Raw genomic sequence first — 17,919 nt, forward strand, 5'->3', positions numbered from 1 at the left:
AAGCAGAACATGCAGCTGAGAAAGAACCGCCCTGATAACCAAAGATTTCCGAACAAAAGCGTTCTCATTTCCCTTACCCCTTTGTATAAGGAGTTCAGTGCTTGCTGATAACGTAGTGCAGAATCACATGGAGCATCTTGTCAGCACCCATATATGTACGTTTTTTTTTCAACAAAATATTTAGTTGTGAAAGTGTGCCCGTTTGTGCCCTGTCTTGTCTTCGTCCTGTTGCGCAGTTAGAGTATAATCACGAATCATCTTCAACTCACCCAGCTGCCTGTGATTCTAACGTCGTTCAAAATAGAATTTGACGTCCAAGGTTTTGATAAATGGGGCACCCCCAGGTGATACGTAGAGCTTTCGCCGGTGTACCGCATTTAGTGCAGTTTGCTGAGTCCAGTGTAGTTTGCGGTTTAGGTAAGAAAGCCTTTCATGGGCCTTTCTTTATTAAGGTCCCAACAGCCACGAAGCTGAAAAGTACTCACACGAATTCGTGCATCAACACATATTTTCACCAGTAAGGGAACCAACCGAATGTGTTGATCAATCGTGACTTAAGGCCGCCGGCATGGGGTGCATGCGCCCGTGAAGAGGAGACACGATGGACGCCATGACTGGTGTTCACGAAACGTTGTTCCTGTCGGTCAACTTAAGCTTGCAGTAGTAGTAGTAGTAGCCATTTTATTTGACATTGGGTTCAAGGTAGGGGGGTGGCGGAGGCCCAAAGGGCCCCCGCGACGTCCAGGGATTCGTCTGTGACGGCTTCTTGCGTTGCGAGGTCAGAGCTCCCCAGAGCCTGCTCCCAGTGAGAGCTGGAGGTGAAAGGGGAAAGGGGTCACGCGGACACTCACATAGGGAGTGGAAGAGTGTGTCCGGCCCGCTACATGAAGGGCAGTGAGGGGAGGCGAATTGGTGTGGGTGGGTGTGCACAAGGAGAGTGCGGTGTGGGAAAGTGTGGGTTTGTAAGAGCCGCCACATGTGTACTGCCGGCGGAGTAAGTGAAGGGTGCGGGTGAGGTAGGGTCCTGCGGAGGATGCTGTAATGTTGAGTTATGTCCCTGTATACGTAAGTAGGTACGCGTGGGACATTTCGGGGATGCCAAGTGTAGGCGTAAAAGAAACGGGAGCCCGGGATATCAAAGCTCGGGCTTGCAGTGCGTTCAAGCTGCAAAGTCAATGCTGAGTGTACTGTATTCCTGTATAGATTACAGAACCTGAACTTCTCGGGTACACTGCGGCGCAGACAGTACAGCTGTGTCAGGGGAAATATTTGCTCCTCATGGGGGCCGTAGGCAAGAGGAGTTCCTTCTCCTATTCTCTTCTATGCTGCGAAGCCATCGCCTTCTGAATTTTTTCAATACAAGTCGAGTCGCCCACACCGCGATGAGAGCGCTGCATGGCATACGGCACCGCATACGGCACCATCGAACGGCTGGTCCTCCGACCAGCCGTTCGATGGTGCCGTATGCGGAACCCGGCTTGCAGTGGTTATTTTACGGGCCTTAAACTGGGCTCGATCGGGCTACCTGGACCGCAGCGTCGCGTCGAAAGCGGTTGGTGAATGATCGGTAACGCAACCGATGTTCGAATGCTTCTGATCTGTGCGAGTTGGTACATAATCGGATGTGACTCAGCGCGAATCTAATTAGACGAACACCAGAAAGTCAGGAAATACACGACGCACCGCTGGTCGTGTATTTTCTGTCTTTCTGGTGCTCGTCTAAATTCAAGCCGCTTCCCATCAGACGATATTAAAAACCACCTAAGTAGCGGTGCTCTGGCCAGCGATAGAAAATAATGGCCGCGTATCCGCTGCTTTGCTGCAAATGCCGAAAGACGAAGTCTTTTGCCGCTCCTGCCACGTAACACTCTCTTACCCTCAGACTCTTTACTCTCGCTCCACCCGCAGTGAATGCAATGTCGGTTTGCTGAACTCAATCTTTCCTCGCGCTTGCATGCCATCTGTTGGCACTTTTTCTTTCTGTTGTTCTTAGAACAGCTACAGTCGATATATTTTGTTTTAGTGCTTGGTTCTAGCTCGCCTTTCCAGCACCGTTTTAATGCGTTTTCATTTTTATTTTACTCTCGAAAAAGCCAATTCATTGTGTATTTTTTTTTATTAAAAGAACACCGCTTCTCCCAGTTATATCCTTAAATTTTGAGTTAGACATAGCTGAGTTTTCCTCTGCACTGAATAATATGGACATGCGGGCCATGGCAGCAGTTTTAGTAGTTGAGCGTGGTTTTGCCTATGGGGATTTTTTCAGCTGTTTTTTTTTTTGATCGGGTGGTTAAATCAAGTTATCAAGTTACCGACAGACAGCCCAAAATTTCTGACTTAGGTAACCCAAACCACCTGTCAATTTTAAGGACTTTGGTTTTTAAAATTGAGAGGCGGTTTGATTTCGCCGAGCATGAGATATCATGTGAAAGCAGCGTGAATTCCTGAGTATCAAGCGTTGTCCAATACCCCAGGGCGGGTATACGTGCTACTCTGTTTGTGGGCAACACTTTGGTAGGCACCAGAGTTTGCATACAGGATTTTGACTACGGAACAGATTTCTTATGGTTAACCCTCCTTTGCTTGGTGCATACTCAGCATGCACCAAACTTACAAAGCGTTGCTGGCATATGCTACTCTGTAGCTGTGTATCACTTTGTTAGAATAAGAGCAGCAATTGTTGGGTGTTCGTTCACTTAGGCCTAATGTTTTGCTTTGGGGTCTCACAACAGAAACCGTTACCGCAGGTTGGCGTAGGATGGGCACTATTTCCAATGTTTACTGGTTGACTACGTTATACTTCAAAGCGCGAAGTTATGCTTAACGTCCTTTGTTTAGGCTTATCGTTAGATAACCTTCACGCTGAGCCTTACGACGTGCCAAGCAACGTCTTACTCATTGTACCTCGAGCTGTGTGCAACGGTCACAACGTTACACCTCAAAGCGTGAAGTTTGGCCTGACGCCGGGCCGTCGCATGTCCGCACCACATCCTTCCTCTGCTTCGCATCAACCTTTGTACAAGTGAGTTATAAACTGGAAAATGCGGAAGGCTTCACGAAAGCGGCTTCGATAGCTGAACACATACTCTACGATTTCTAAGCACATCTTTCTTGAGATTCGCGTGCATAAAAACACTGAAAATACGAATTCTATTCTAGTGAATCGGGCCATCAGTGCAACACAGATCCCGAGACAGCGCACTCCTTCGCCGACATGGCTTCAGCCCTTCCAGTAGGATAAACAAGAAGCAGCTTACCACACCTCTCACACGCCGGTGCACCGGAACCTCCCCGCCCCTTTCTTCTACCCCGGAAGAAGTGCATCGTCGAAAACACCCTCCACAAATCCTCCGATGGCATCGCATCTATCATTGACCTTCCCGTCCCGTAACCATTTCCTCGTGCGGTGGAACTATTCATTGATAAAGCGCTTACCGAAAATTCTATGGTCATGTAAAGTGGGACTCACAAGTACGCCACTGCCGTGGAAGAACACGTGCACCTACCAGGCACCCCAAACACGCAGTGCTCCCTTTGCTACACACAGGAAAGCCCAACAACACACCACCTGCCTGTACCCGCGCAGGCACACTTGAATTAAGCTTGAATCGAGCACAAACCTTCCCAAGTGACAACATCTGAGGAGTGAATTTCCCCGAAACCAAATCGTTCATCCTGGGATTCGTGCGTGAAACCGGGGTAATAAACCAGACAGCTGGGTCACACGGGATGAATCACCCTTCCAACAGTGTGACCCGCGTGCGGGGAGAGTTTCCGCAACCAGGTAAAACACCCGTAACTACACCTTCAACCCGTCATCTTTGTTTATAAGATTCTCTTTGTTAAAATGTCAGTTTCCGCCTATTTATAAAACGCCTCAATGCTTCTCAGTCGCATACTATTTTGCCAGCCCTCCTCACACATTTCTCGCCGTGGCATATCAACCATATTTCACGTATCCAATGAGAGAACGTGAAAAAAGCTTGACTCTAGTCATAGTTGTGTGTCGCTCTAAGGAAGGACTTACCTTGTGATGTATCAGAGAGGTTTCGACAAAGTAGCAACAAACGGCAAGAAGCAACAATTGTTTTTAAAACACCGCCTTTATTACTGCAGTCACCTTGGAGCAGTCCATTTCTACATTCTTGTAAACATGGTGAAACGTTTCGCGGTGACTGCATGCAAACCGCTCTAGTCGACAGCGTTCCCATTACGGCCAGAGTTCGTCTGGCCTCCAGCAGGAAGTGTTAGTACTGCCGCCACTGAAAGCTTATTTCAACATGAGCAGCATGCAGAGGCTCGAGTCGGAACAAGGAATGGACTATGCCACCTTAAACATCGTTCATTGTATTCGTCAATTCAGTTCTTTCAGTACATCCATTATGAGGACACACTAAAAAATCGGAGAAAAAGCGCACATCATGCTAAGCGGAAACAAAAAGAGGCACAACTTCAAGCGTGGTGTACAAACTTGCTCCCATATGACGCGACAAAGTGATTTGGCGATTGCTACTAAAGCAGAGTCTCCTTTTGCTTGCATTTCCTTAGAAGTTGCTTCTATTATTTGTGTAACTGACAATTAACACATCGAATAATTATTTTACGCATTTCATTGGGTCTAATCTTGTACCGAACTTTAAGCTTATATGTCAATTGTACCGAGCCTTGAAGTGTGGCAAAACACCGTAATAAGGCGGCTGTCAGTAGATAAAAGTGATCGTTGTCAAACTCGCTGAAATGTGGAAGGCGTTCTTTGAGTTGTGACTGAAGGACCGTCGCACTTGCCGTACATAGCGGTGTATGTTCGAAAGTTCGCAGACCTTCAAGCCTCCACGAAAGAGGAGCTCTCAATCGTGATTTCGTACGTGGCCAGAAATCGGACGAGGCTCGTGTGCTTGACTTCAGCCGTCAAATTGCTTGGCAACTATTGCAATTTGGCAACAGCGAGATATGTTGCCGGAAATATTCACGCTGGCTCAACGGGCTTGTATGAACGGGCCGGAATGTTTGATTTGAAGGCCGCTATGGGCGGTCCGCTTTAAAGCGAACATCAGACAATGCTTTAAGCGAGGAGAGTTAGAAACATCCTGAAGACCACAAGTGTGTGCGTTGAGAACTAAGGAAGCTAATGTAGCACATACAGTTCCTCGGGTTTTCTTCAAAATATAAGAACATGCTTATTTTCGAGGAATGCGATTGACAAGAAGCTAGCACAGGTGCCGAATGCCGGCGCTTGTGCTAACAGCGTATAGTAATGGCGTATGCTAAATTATACAAAGCAAACAATGGTAACAAATGAAGCACTCGCGTTGTTATGACATGTGCCACGTGTACAAATACACAGGGGAGTTTCGCATTGAGATGGCAGGCGAAATGGTTTACCGCTGGCTTATATCTGCTTACTACTTTTGCCTGCAGTTTCAGCTCAGGCTCTCTAAGGATCGCGCAAAGCCCTCTCCTCCCGCAGTGGTTTGTAAACAAGACGCACGTCGGTATGCGCATCTGTCCATACTTTCCTTCTCCGCACTACGTCCACGCAAGTCCTTGGACACACCGCCAGGAAGGCCTCGTGTTAGACATTCCTTATCCGTCAGAAGACAGTCCGGTCACTGCACGGCAGGAAGGTAGAACCTGTGGTTGCCAATGACCTCCTTGAAGACGTATTCCGACCTGTCGGTGTTGAGAAACGCGGCCGGACATTCCGCGCTCGCTGTCCGCACAAGGCGGCCAGCAGCCGTCGAACGCTGCTGCTGCTTCCTCCATCGGGCCCCTGGATCTTGATACTCGGCCATAGACGTGGTCATGTGGTCGAACTCTCCTCTACCTACCTTCTGGTGAGTCCGCGGTCTCTCGCGCGGGGCCTTGCTGATTCGCGCATACGAACTGGTGTTTTCCAGTGACTTCAGCACTTCCATCGACTCCTCGGTCTTTCGAGACAGGCCGTAAGTGGTAGCTCCCTGGACAAGCTCCTCCGGAGAGTCAACCGGGAAGATGATGTCCTTGGCGACTGCGTCCCTCTTAATCGGTCTGGCGCGTTCGACGAACTCACTAGCTTGATGCTGCTGGCTCGACCGCGAGACGTACGATTCCTGAGTCGTAGTCGAAAACGTCATCCCCCCGGTATTCTTCAGATTGTCTGTTGGACGATAGGGCACGGGCTTTGGTGGGATTTTGACCTCGCGATAGGCATCGCCCGTAGTTGTCCTCTTGGGCGTGTAGTCGGTGTCGTCGCCGAGCTTCTTCAGGCAGGCTTCACGCTTGATGGGTTTCACCCTGGCAGTGGGAGTGACGCGTCGAAACGTGTCTCTCGTTGTCGTCGAAAGCCCGACGTACGCATCTTCTTCGCTTCGCACCTTGAGGCAGCTCTTTGGCCTATAGGGCTGTGGACGCTCAACTGTCACAGGCTTGAAGGCTGCCTGCGTCGTCGTCACGTGTTCCACGCTCGACGACGACCGACGATGCTGTCGTTGCATGCCCGTTGCCTTGGAAGCGGCCGCAGCTGGTTGCGCCCTGGTGTACGTCTTGTGCCTGTCTCGCTTTACCTTCGTCGCTTTTTTGTAGACGTCTTCCACTTGACGGATCTCGTGTGCCTTGTACTCGAGTTGCGATGTTGTCTTGTAGTCAGTGGAGTCCTGACCGAGCACGAGCGTAGATTCTGGCTTTTTGATCGCAAACCGTGTGTCGCCAACCAAGGGAACGCGTTTTGAGTACCCTATCTTGTCTTCATTTCTGACCACGTACGAAGTGTCGTCGCTAAGTCTGAGCGTTGAAACGGGTCTGACCGGGGTCGGCACTTCCACGACGGTCTTGGGAGTGAACTCTCCGTGGTGGACGGTTTCAAAGGTCATGCTTCCTTCAGGCGCCAAGTTCGGCTTGGGATAGATTGGCTTGGCGGGTTGCACCTTCTCGCTGACATTCTTGAAGCTGTCCGCTGTCGTGGTGGAAAAGTAAAGCTTGCTTTCGTCTGTTGTGCCGACGCGCCCAGCTTCATATCTGGATTCAAGTGGCCTTTCGGCCCCATGCATGACCAAGCGATCAGCTTCAGAGCTCAAGCCGTCCTGCCTAGGGAAACCCAGAGCTTTGTCACCTTCCACAATGATCTCCTCACTTCTACGAACGTCGCCTTTTACTTTTGCTCGTCTCCCGTCCATTTCCTCATACATCTTTGTGGTCGCAGAAGACTGAAGGTACTCTTGTCGCCCAGTGCTAACTTCAGAGATTACATTCGAGTCAGTAACATGCTGTCCAGCAGACAAGTGCTTGCATCTCTTTCCAGCTTTTTCCGTGCTTTCCAGATCTGTAGCAGTCAACTCATGGTCTGCGAAGCGAGAAGCTTGTTTTTCGCTTTTTTTAAGTACTGCTTTAGACTTCTGCTGTCCTCGTGTGCGTTCAAGTTGTTCTTGCTGTAAGTCATGCCAAGTACCGGTTTGTGCAGCTTGCTCACCTCGTTCTCTCAACAAAGATGTTCCTAATCCGGCTTTTTTCCGCGCTGATGTATCTTGCTTGGTTACTTTACTTTCTACGCGTCCGGTAGCTTTTGTTCCCAGAAGTCCTTGTATTTCAGCGATGAGATCAGCGGAATCCTTTCGACCAAACATGGAGATTTCATCAACGCCTTTTTTCTTTCCCTTTATCCTTCGTAACTCATCTCCTGTTTGCGTAAACCTATGTAGCACGTCGTGGCTTTGTGGCCTCTTGCAAGGGACAGCCCTTTCCCGTGTGGCTTCGGGCTTCTTATACGATTCCCCCATCGTAGTAGCGTATGAAACAGGACCTTCCCACTTGAAACTTTCGTCCTCAAAGTGTGCTTTCCTTTGACCTTTGGACCTTCGTTTAATCAGAATGTTGTTGAGGCCCAAGTGCATCTTTGAGTCTTCGTAGTTGGATGTGAGCCCAGCTGCCTGTTGCCTTTCTGGTAAGTCTTCTCTCGCCGTCTTCGGGCTTTTCTCCCGGGCGTAGTCAACGTGGCTGCTGGATGCAGCAACTCTTAGGTCACCTTCGGACGAGCTGCCAGTGCTTCCAAACAACTTGGCCAGCGATTTGGGTTTCACGGGCCTGACGCGGTCCATCTTCTTCTTGTAGTACTCTAGCTCGTGCGTAGTGCGCAGGTCCATCTCCCCAGACGGCAACCCTAGATTGTCCCTGGGGTAGTACGGTACGGGTACCTCGGTGTGGAAGTACGGCTCCGCGTTCATAGTCGTCAGCGGACGGTCGGCCCGTTGCAAATTTTCTCCCTCAAAAGAATTGAGCATTTCTTGTTCACTGCGACTCTCATGACCTCTCCCCGTCTCTCGCTCCTCATGGTGTTCTTTGGAGTATAATTCTTCCCTCACTTGGGTCTGTGCGACGTTGGTTTGCTGGTCGTGTGAAATTTCTTGACCAGCTGTCGTTCGTTCTCCTTCCATGAGGCCATCCCCGACCCCTTGCTCCTCGACTGCAAAGCCAACCTCCGTCCGCCTCTTTTTGACGTCTCCATCGGCATCCAAAGGTGGAATGTCGTAAGACGGGTCATTGAACTTTCGGGGTCGCAGCCTTCTCGTGACCTTTTCGGATTGTTCCCGGAGTTTGAAGTCTTCGGATGTGGTAGTCGAGTAGTCCGTTTTACCTCCGGTTCTGAGGCTGGTCTGCGGACGCGTTAACGGATAATGCCGGGAACCGGGCGCAGCGAGTTGCTTCTCCAAGTTGTACTGTTCCGCTCTAGCGGCAAGGTTCTGCTCGATCGTCGAGAAATACTCCTGGCTTGTGGTAGTGTACTCTTGAGCGCCTTCCAACCTCAGGGAAGTCCTCGGACGGTACCGCGATGAAATTCTGCCCTGTATCTGGTCTTTATCCGCACTCCGCGATGCGCCGTGAGAGTGTTGGTTTGCTATAACCCCATCACGCTCCTCCGCTGCTTCACGAGCGGCAAGCTCGGAAGTTTCAACCGTACGAAGCGCAGTAAAGTCCTCCTCGGTCATCGCATGTTCCCTAGCGAGGCTAATTCTCTTCGCGGCTTCGTCAGCGTGTCTCCTGCAGTCATGGCCGAAAGGCTTAGCGCCGGCGTGAACCTCTGAGTGGAAGACTTGGCAGTCGGAAGAGCACTCGTGCCTCGACAGTCTTTGTTCGGAGACCGTAGTTGCCTCGCTTGCGTCATCCTGGCGCTCGATGCTGCGATACGATTTCGAAATCTGACGGACCCTGTCAGGTGATATCTCCCATTGTTTTCTTCCTGCTTCTTTTTCGCCTGCAAAAGCAATGCAAGAAAAAAAAAAGGGTTAGAAAAAACGCAATTTGAGGAATGTGGAAATGCCGTCACATGTTTCTTTTCACGAGCAGTAGATTTGAACGGGAATAATTCCAGCCCCTACATGACTCTTTTAGACACTAAACAGGCAAAACTACAAACAAACCACACTACTAAGTAAACATTGTTTTACTCACTTCACTGTCATCAGCGGCAAGTGACCAAGTTCTTAGTTGGCATTGATATAAGTAATCAGCTAGTATACTAACTGAGAAAGCGAGGAAACAGTAAACCAAATGCTTCATATGGTGCGGTAGGTACTTTCTAACTGCGTAGTTGTTGTAGGTCGAGCCTTCTTGTAAGTCTCCTGTACGTCGTGCGTCACGCAGGTCACTTCGCAGAAACTGGTTCCCACATCTAGCAATAGAGGGCGCAGTGGCCTCGCAGGGGCTAGAGTTCCTGTATATGCTTCGGAGAGTCGCGTCTGATTTCCACGAACCGCCGCACCGCCGGTTCTTCCGTGGCAGGAAAGCCCGCTTTCAGTGCTGCGCACCGAACTCCTTTTCCAGCTGCGGCTGCCCCGCGCAGCGGCCGACAGCACAGCCGGCAGCACACCCACGCGCCGACATCGCCCCGCCGCTGCAACCGGCGAGGCGGCTCCTACACGCGGGTGGCTTTCCCGCAGGACTTCGGAACTCAAGATGGCGGATGGACGCGTAACTCCGCTCCCCTAAGAACTCTAGCAGAAGAGGGTTTCTCTAATCCCGCTAGGGGAAGGAGAGGGGAGGGAGCCTGACGTGTAGCTGTCGATTCCCTTGCGCGAACCGTAGAATTTGTGCAGCAATGGCAATGCGTTCCCGGGCGAGCGCCCGTTGACGTTCGAGCCGGCACAAGAGAACCACAGCTCTGCTGTTTTTGCAGATTACCCGCTGGGTAGAACTGTATTTAATTTTATTTGCATAAAGTGTTGCAAAATGCGGTAATACTAAGTGAATCCCGGCCTGTCTATGTTGGTATAAGGTGACGTAAAATGGAGGTAATTTAACTACGAAAATTTGCCCACTTTCCCAACCAAATATCAATTTTGTAATCTCCAGCCCCATGGACGGAATTTTGAAAGCGGAGCTGTTTGAATTTTGAACGCGGAGCGATAGCAAAAAAATACAAAAAAAAAAAAAACTGCGCCACCTGCAAAGGGTGCACCACCGCAGATAGGGTCTTGTAAAAGTGAAACCGGCTTTCGCGCCTGCTCGAGTGTCAGCACAAGGGGCATATGCGCATGCGCAACCTTACTATACCATCTTAAAGGTGGTAGTCTTACTTGGGCTACTAAAACGCAAGAAGTTGGCGCAGCTTGCACTAGTGGTTCAAGGCTAAAGAAAGAGCAGGGCTGGAGGTCGACCTAGCTTCTTCCCCCTCGGGATCCGTTGTCAGTGTGGGGGACCGACCGGAACGGCATCGTAAAATCCGTCTAAACTTGGCCTCACCTCTCAACGCTTAGCCTAGCCTAGCAAGAACATCGCAAAACACTAACAAAGCTTAGCAAAGCCTGGCAAACTTAGAAAAACTTAGCAAAACCGGAAGTCAGGTCGACCCCCATCTCCGCTGCTTCTCAATCCTTGCACCATTAGTGCAAGCTGCGCCAATTATTCTTTTCCATTAACAGACATGTACTGCCCGAACCGGACCACCTTCCTTTTGTTGCTTCGGAAACTTGTATGTACAAGAGTTACTAGATCCGCAAGTTGTTTTTGTTTCCGGCGCAAAATATAAATGAAATAGTGGGGGGCATGGCGAACTGGCATGGCTGGAGTATTAACGATAACGTTACTTTGGCGAAGGTTGGTCATCGTTCCACCGCTATTCTTCCATCACGGCGTTTTCGTTGTTGTCGTTGTTGTCATGCTTACGTCGAAATTCATCTTTCATCGCCGCTGCGTGTCAATGTTAGCCGGCATGGAGACATTCGTGGTGATTTCACCCGGCTCTCCTCGGAGGAAAACAGATGCAGGCAAGATTTTATTTACGAGACTTAGACCGATCCTGATTCCTACACTGTACAGAAAATCTAGGCACCACCCGTTCACTAATGCGGTTTGTTATACGACATTCATACTTCCTCTTCCTTTTTATTTCTATAATTAGTTTCCAGTATATTTAATACGGAAAGTACGTTAAAATACTTTAATCAAGAATTGTAATTAGCCCCTTACACACACACACATACACACACACGCAGAGATGGATGGACGGGCGGACGGACGGACAGACAGGCAGACAGAGGTCAGTTCCAATTTGCGACGGACTACGTTCTATTGGAGGCCATGATCCAAAAACAGTGTTTAACGTTTCAAAAACGCTTCTAATTTTCAAGTCTTCCAGGTGCATTGCCTTTCATTTACGGCGATGCTGGTGGGCGCAAAGAACGACATTAACGCACCTCTTCAAATGGTAACTCTTCGAAGCAACAAAACTTCGCCCACACCCAGAATTTATTCTTTTTCTGGAATCTTGCTGTAGAATGGATTTTATAGCTCGTTTGCAGCTTGGCAGTACCACCGATTAATTGGCTGTACTTCTGTGGACCATTTTTCAAGGTTGCATAAAACAAGTGCTTCAACGCGGAACATATGATTGGTAACGTGTGAGGTGAAATTACAGTACTTACAGCATGCACCTGCTCTCTGTTGCAGGACTTCGTGGGCGCCGTTTGCAGAAGACTCGGAGGACGCGGAGCGACAGCGATGTTTCCTGCACAAAGAAAGAGTGCACATTGAGCGTCAGGCCGACTGAACAGATCAGGTCCTTTTAGACCGACAGCTCTGTTGCCAACGCTTTGGGGATTGTTAGCACCGTCAATGGCTCGGCACGCTGTGCCGACAAACGTGAAATAAAGTTGTCATAGCCCTGAGATTCGGCCCAACAAACCACGGGAAGACGCATTGTAAGGCTAACACTTATGCATAAGAAGACTGCGCTATGCGTTAAACAAACTCGGGTCGAAGGCATTAAACACTAAGCTGAAGAAGTGGGACTGGGCAGGTCATTTAACGCAAATGACGGACAACCGGTGGAACGTTCCTTAATTAAACGGTATGGCTACAAAGGGACGGCATACTAAATAAGGGGCAGACAAAAAACCTGATAGACGAATGAAATGCAAAAATTTGGGGGCGTGATATGGAGCCGGAACACCCGAGAAAGCCCGCGACGAGAGTGATTTTAAATCTCTGGGAGAGGCCTCCGTCCGGCAGTGGGTGTTGTTGCTGATGGTGATGATCATGATGAAGACGACGATCATGGTGATATATGTTTAGCTTAACAAGGGTGTGTTTTTATATTACACGCCCGACGAAATGAAAAATGGCTAAGATGTGATATCAACACCTCGTCTAATTTGTTTAGGGATAGTTCCATTAAATCACGAGTTGCGGCCGTTTCCTGCGCCTCCGGTACAGGGCGGCCAATTCCGCTTCTTAAAAGCGGATTTGTGCTTATTTTATCACCGAGTCACTTGCAGATTTTTAACAGCGGAGCTGTTGCAGCTGACCGTAGTTTGTGGCCCGTAACACATTAAAAAGGCCAAGAAAATGCCCAGCGCTCGTGAGCGGGTGCCTCGCGGCTACCGCCGAGCGTCCCCGGCTCGCGCAGTGGCTTTAGCAAAAAAATAAAAACCTGGCGTGAACCTGGAGGAGCTCCTCGCGTTGCCTAGCAAACAACAACGCTACAGCTGGCGCGACACCTGCTACACACAACCTCGACGCGACTCCAGGAACACCGCGCATGCGTCGTGCACGTACGCGCCGCCGCTGCGCCCCACCTGTCGCCAAGCGTTACGGCGCATGTAATGCTTGGCATGAGGAACACGACGATATCGATGCATACGACGATGACTTCTACTAGGACTACTAGGACAGTACAAAGCGACGACGGAACATGTAAATAAATAATTCCATTATTGTACAAATGCGTGGTGATGTGCTCACGTATAAAGAAATCATGCAGCTTCTGTTGAGAAATAAAGAAGCGGAGGCAGGGGGCGACGGTATAGGAGAAGAGGAAGAGGAGGATCGGGGGGTGCTCACTGCCTCGCTAATCGACTCCATCACCGTATCGAAAGCCAAACGCTGGTCCTCTTTTGCTACACATCATAAATGTTATGGAATGGGACGCAGAAGCGAGGCCATGGCTGAGCCGGACCGAGTTTTATTCGCTTCTTCCTCCTCTAGCCCCTGATGACCATGATAGTATAGCGGTCGCCCTCCTCGTCTTCCATAATTCCCCAACAGCTTCGCTATGGTTCAATCCTTGCACGACTTATTGCAAACTTCGCAAGTTCTTTTTAGCCGCTTGTCACTTTTTTCGGCTTATTCACATTTTTCGTGAGAATGTCCTTACTGCAGTGCTAACGGCGCTCACTAAGACGTTCCTCGTCAAAAAAAGTCGGAAAACATTCTGGCTGGAAGTGCTAGTTTCACAGATGCAATTGGTGAAAGCGGTGTCAGGGAAATAGCGGAGTTCACCACGTCGTTTTTGGGCCTGCCCATCAGCAATTGGCCGGCATCGAGCGCGGGTTCTCGTAAACATAAATAAATAAATAAATAAATAAATAAATAAATAAATAAATAAATAAATAAATAAATAGTCGTGAATGAATGTCGTGATGTCGCGCTATCGAAACAGAGTGGAGCAAGTTTCAGCAGACGTGATAGGGTCTCAATTTTTCATGTGTCGCTGCCGAGGCTTTCAACTCACTGCAAAGGTGGTGCAACTCTCCAACTGGGACGATGTGCATGATTCAGCCGACATGCAAGATGAGGATTTCCTAGATGAGTCGAGCACATGCGACAACGACTATGTTTAGTTGAGGCATGAAACAAAACATACGTCCCGGAATCAATAAGTAAGGCAATTTGATCACGCACTGGCTTGATTGCACTGTTGACAAACGTGCATCGTACAGTGCGAATTAAGATACGTAACGCACTGAATTCGCTCAAAAATGAAGAACTGGCGGAACGAACGTATTTAATTGTTATTATGGTATAAATGGAGATAATTAGTCGAACAGAATTAAAAAAACGAAAAAATTTAAGAAAATAGTAAAAGAAATATCGCACAAATGAACCGACGAAATCTAAATTATGCATCTATATATACCTGCTCCGCTATTCGAAGACAAAACTAAAGAAACTGAGAAAAAGACGGTGTAAGTGCAAATTGAAAAAAATTGCGAACGCGGACAAACCCTTCACTACGCCTTGCATCTGCAGAAAATAATTGCGAAATAACGGCACTTAATCGCTATAATGGCATATATACATCATTTAGTAAATACACAAAAGAAAACTTAGAAACAATAAAATAACCAAAGTTGTTTGGCTACTCACAGCCAAATATTGCTGTAAAAAACTACTTATCTAGACAATTAGCATAAGAATGCTATTTGATGACGTGATTTCTCAAAGTGAAAGAACGAAACTCTTGGAACAAGCGTGCAAAAAATCGCCGACACTCACACTTGCTAACTAGGATATCAATTAAGTTAGTGTTTTCGTTCATATTTATACCGTTTTCGTGATACAAAATATTTAATGTAATTATTTACTTTCCAATCCTACTTGTGGGAGTTGTTTGCATGTTAAGTGCTTGCATATATAGAACTCCGCTTGTTTTTGGCTTCCTCAAGTGAGTCGCGCCGCGTTTTTTGAGCTTGTTTCGGAACAATTATTTGCTTGTTTGCAAGGCCGCATCTGGCCACACTGCTCGGGTAGGACCCTATGTATTGACAGCACGCGGGAATTCCAAACTGTGTACAACTCCACCGTAAACTAATTATGGTAAGTAACGAATGACTCAATATGTGTTATACCCGTTAATGTCATTAGTAAACTGGCCCGTATCGCAATAGTACCCGGCGATGCGGGCATCGCCGGGTACTATTGCTAGTGCGCCATAAAAGCCTAAACGTTAGCTAGCTAACAAAGTCCTAATTGAAAAGCGTCCCTCGTAATTGCTTTCCAAGTTACTTCAACCGTTGCCGACAGACATGTCAGTACAAAGAGAGCAAACAGACAGGTAGGAGAATAACGGCGCGTAGAATAATAAAAAAATACAGAATTAAAAAAAAAAACTGTGACAGAAATAGCAGGGAAAATATAAGCCATCCTGCCGGAGACCGTATGAAAGGGGCGGGGGGGGGGGGGGGGAGGGGGAAGGGGGGGGGGCGGCGACGGCCAGGGCAGCCCGCCGCTTGGGTCCCGATTTCCGGCGAGGATTTTAATCAGGGCAACGACACTGCAGAGTACGTGGCCCGATTTTGAGTTTGCCGCACGTACAGCCACGACTCCGGCGGCAAGCAGCAGCAGCGGCAGCGGCAGCGGAGACGCGGGTGCAATGAAGCGACCAGCGGCCGGGATTGGGCACGCTCAAAGCAGCGAGTTACGGGGGAAGCGAGTCGCCCTAGTTGGCGGCGGGACGCTGCACCCCCCAGCCGGATGACCTGGCTGTGGCGTGGCAAGCGTCACTCACGCGAGCCCCCTCCTCGTCCGTATATGTCGGCCACTCCGCGTAGCTATATATCGGCGAGTGCTGCTGCACTTCCTCGCACATCACCACAGCGCGAAGCCACCGCTATCTGTGAAGTCGGCAGTACGGGGATCCTCCTCTCGTGACTGCAGCAACTTCTTGGGAGTAGGTTGATTGATTGATTGTAGGGTTTAACGCGCCGACGCAACGCAGGCGATGAGGCGCGCCGTAGTGGAGGGCTCCGGATTAATTTGGACCACCTGGGGATCTTTATCGTGCGCCGAAAGCTCGTACACACGGGCGTTTTTGCTTTTCGCCTCCATCAGAAAAGCGGCCGCCGCGGCCGGGAATCGAACCCGCGACCTCGTGCTCAGCAGCGCAACGCCTTAGCCAGAGAGAATAAACATCTTTAATTTCGCGCTTAATGGTGCAGGATGGTGAGAGCACGGGGGGTAGGAGAGAGAGAGAGAGAGAGAGAGAGAGAGAGAGAGAGAGAGAGAGAGAGAGAGAGAGAGAGAGAGAGAGAGAGAGAGAGAGAGAGAGAGAGAGAGAGAGAGAGAGAGAGAGAGAGAGAGAGAGAGAGAGAGAGAGAGAGAGAGAGAAACGTTTATTGTCAGAGTCGCTAGTTAGGGATGCCTTCGTCCTTGCTGGCTGCTCGTGCCCTCTCCATCAGCATGCGCTGGGTCGAGAGGTCCGAGCTGGACAGCCGGTCCACCCACTGCTTGTACGTAGTTGCAGCAGAGAAACCGGAGAGAGAGGGGGGGGGGCAAGCACTGTATATGCTTGGTAGTGCTTGTTTCAAATGCATACGAGGGGGTGACATGGAGGGGGAGGGGGCCAGCCTTTTCTTGCGCCTGCCATGCGTTGAAGCGAAGTCAAAGGCGGCGATTTGCTGGGCGAGGGAAGCTGGATGTTTTATCCCTGGTGCTATTTTGGATTCGATCTAATAACAGAGCAAGCTTCGGAATAGGCGAAAAAAAAGTACACTGAATCGCTACGCGCAGTGGGCATTACATGTGATTTCATGCTTATGTGGATAACTAGTAAGCGCCATGTACCGTTATAAATGACTAGATAAGGCTGCTACCTCTCAAACAGCTTTTCTGTAGGTGGTGGTCACTTGCAAGGCTGCGACTACCACCTGGTCATAGACACGAAAGTTTTTCTTTTTCCCTGGTCCGGAGATTACGCTATTATCTGATCGAGTTATACCAACTCGCCCAAGCTAACAATATTGCTATCTTAAAAATTTGTGGTAGAGTTGGTTAACTCGAAGCTCGAGTAAGTCGCAGATAACGTTGGGCTGCAACTATGGGTCTAAGATCGGTGAGCTTGCCTTTCCTCGCGAACGCGCGAAGACGTTTCGTCCTCTTGAGCTTCTTATTAGCATGACGAAACCAAGCGTACCCTACAAACAAGCCACCTCCAAAGTCTGAGTCTCAAGTCCTCTTTTACCTTTATTTCGTTTATAAGGGCTACAGACAGGAAAAAATCTGCAGAAATTCAGAGAATCGTCAACTAATGCGTAGCATTCTTATGCCGCTTGTCTAGAATGTGAGTTCTTTACTGTCAAAGTTTTGGGTTTTTCAAAATTCTGCTCGACCAACTACCTCCATTTACGCTATTATAACGGTTATAAATGGAACTTCCGCCAAATCTGCACTTTTGTGGAAATGCAGGGCGTTGCACGGTTCTCCACTTTTCAGTATTTTTTTTATTTTTCTTATTTTTTCGTTTTGCAAAACTATGTTGGACCAGTCATCTCCATTTACACTATTAAACGATTACAGGCGGAACTTCCGCCAAATCTACACTTTTGTGGAAATTCAGAGAGTTACAGGGTTCCCCACTTATTTCTATTTTTTATTTTTCTCATTTTTTGGTTTCTCCAAAGTCTGTTCGACCAATTATCTCCATTCACGCTATTAAATGATTACAGGAGTAACTTCCGCCAAATCTGCATTTTTGTGGAAAGGTAGGGCGTTACACTCCTCGCTACTTTTCGCTTTTTTTTCTCTACCTTGGTTTTTCAAAATTTTGTTGACCAATTATCTCCATTTGCTCTATTAGAACGATTATAGGTGGAACTTCCGCAAAATTAACATTTTTGTGGAAATGCAGGGAGTTACAGGGTTGCCACTTTTTGGTATTTTTTCTATTTTCATATT

At 48.7% G+C, this 17,919-nt stretch overlaps 1 protein-coding gene across 1 annotated transcript in view; it reads right to left on the bottom strand.

Moving 5' to 3' along the window:
- Positions 1-4,084: 4,084 nt before the first annotated feature.
- The window catches only part of LOC144170372 (uncharacterized), a 31,181-nt gene continuing 17,346 nt past the window's right edge, over positions 4,085-17,919 (bottom strand). Inside the window, exons 2-3 of the mRNA XM_077700140.1 lie at positions 11,892-11,974; positions 4,085-9,223 (exon numbers count right to left, since the gene is read on the bottom strand). Of these exons, the coding sequence (XP_077556266.1) occupies positions 5,607-9,223; positions 11,892-11,974 (3,700 nt within the window). The 3' untranslated portion in view covers positions 4,085-5,606. The remainder of the gene's footprint in view (positions 9,224-11,891; positions 11,975-17,919) is intronic.

This window comes from Haemaphysalis longicornis, unplaced genomic scaffold (assembly GCF_048455015.1).
Source record: "Haemaphysalis longicornis isolate Haplotype H1 unplaced genomic scaffold, Haemaphysalis longicornis Haplotype H1 scaffold_2, whole genome shotgun sequence".
Classification (NCBI taxonomy): domain Eukaryota; kingdom Metazoa; phylum Arthropoda; class Arachnida; order Ixodida; family Ixodidae; genus Haemaphysalis; species Haemaphysalis longicornis.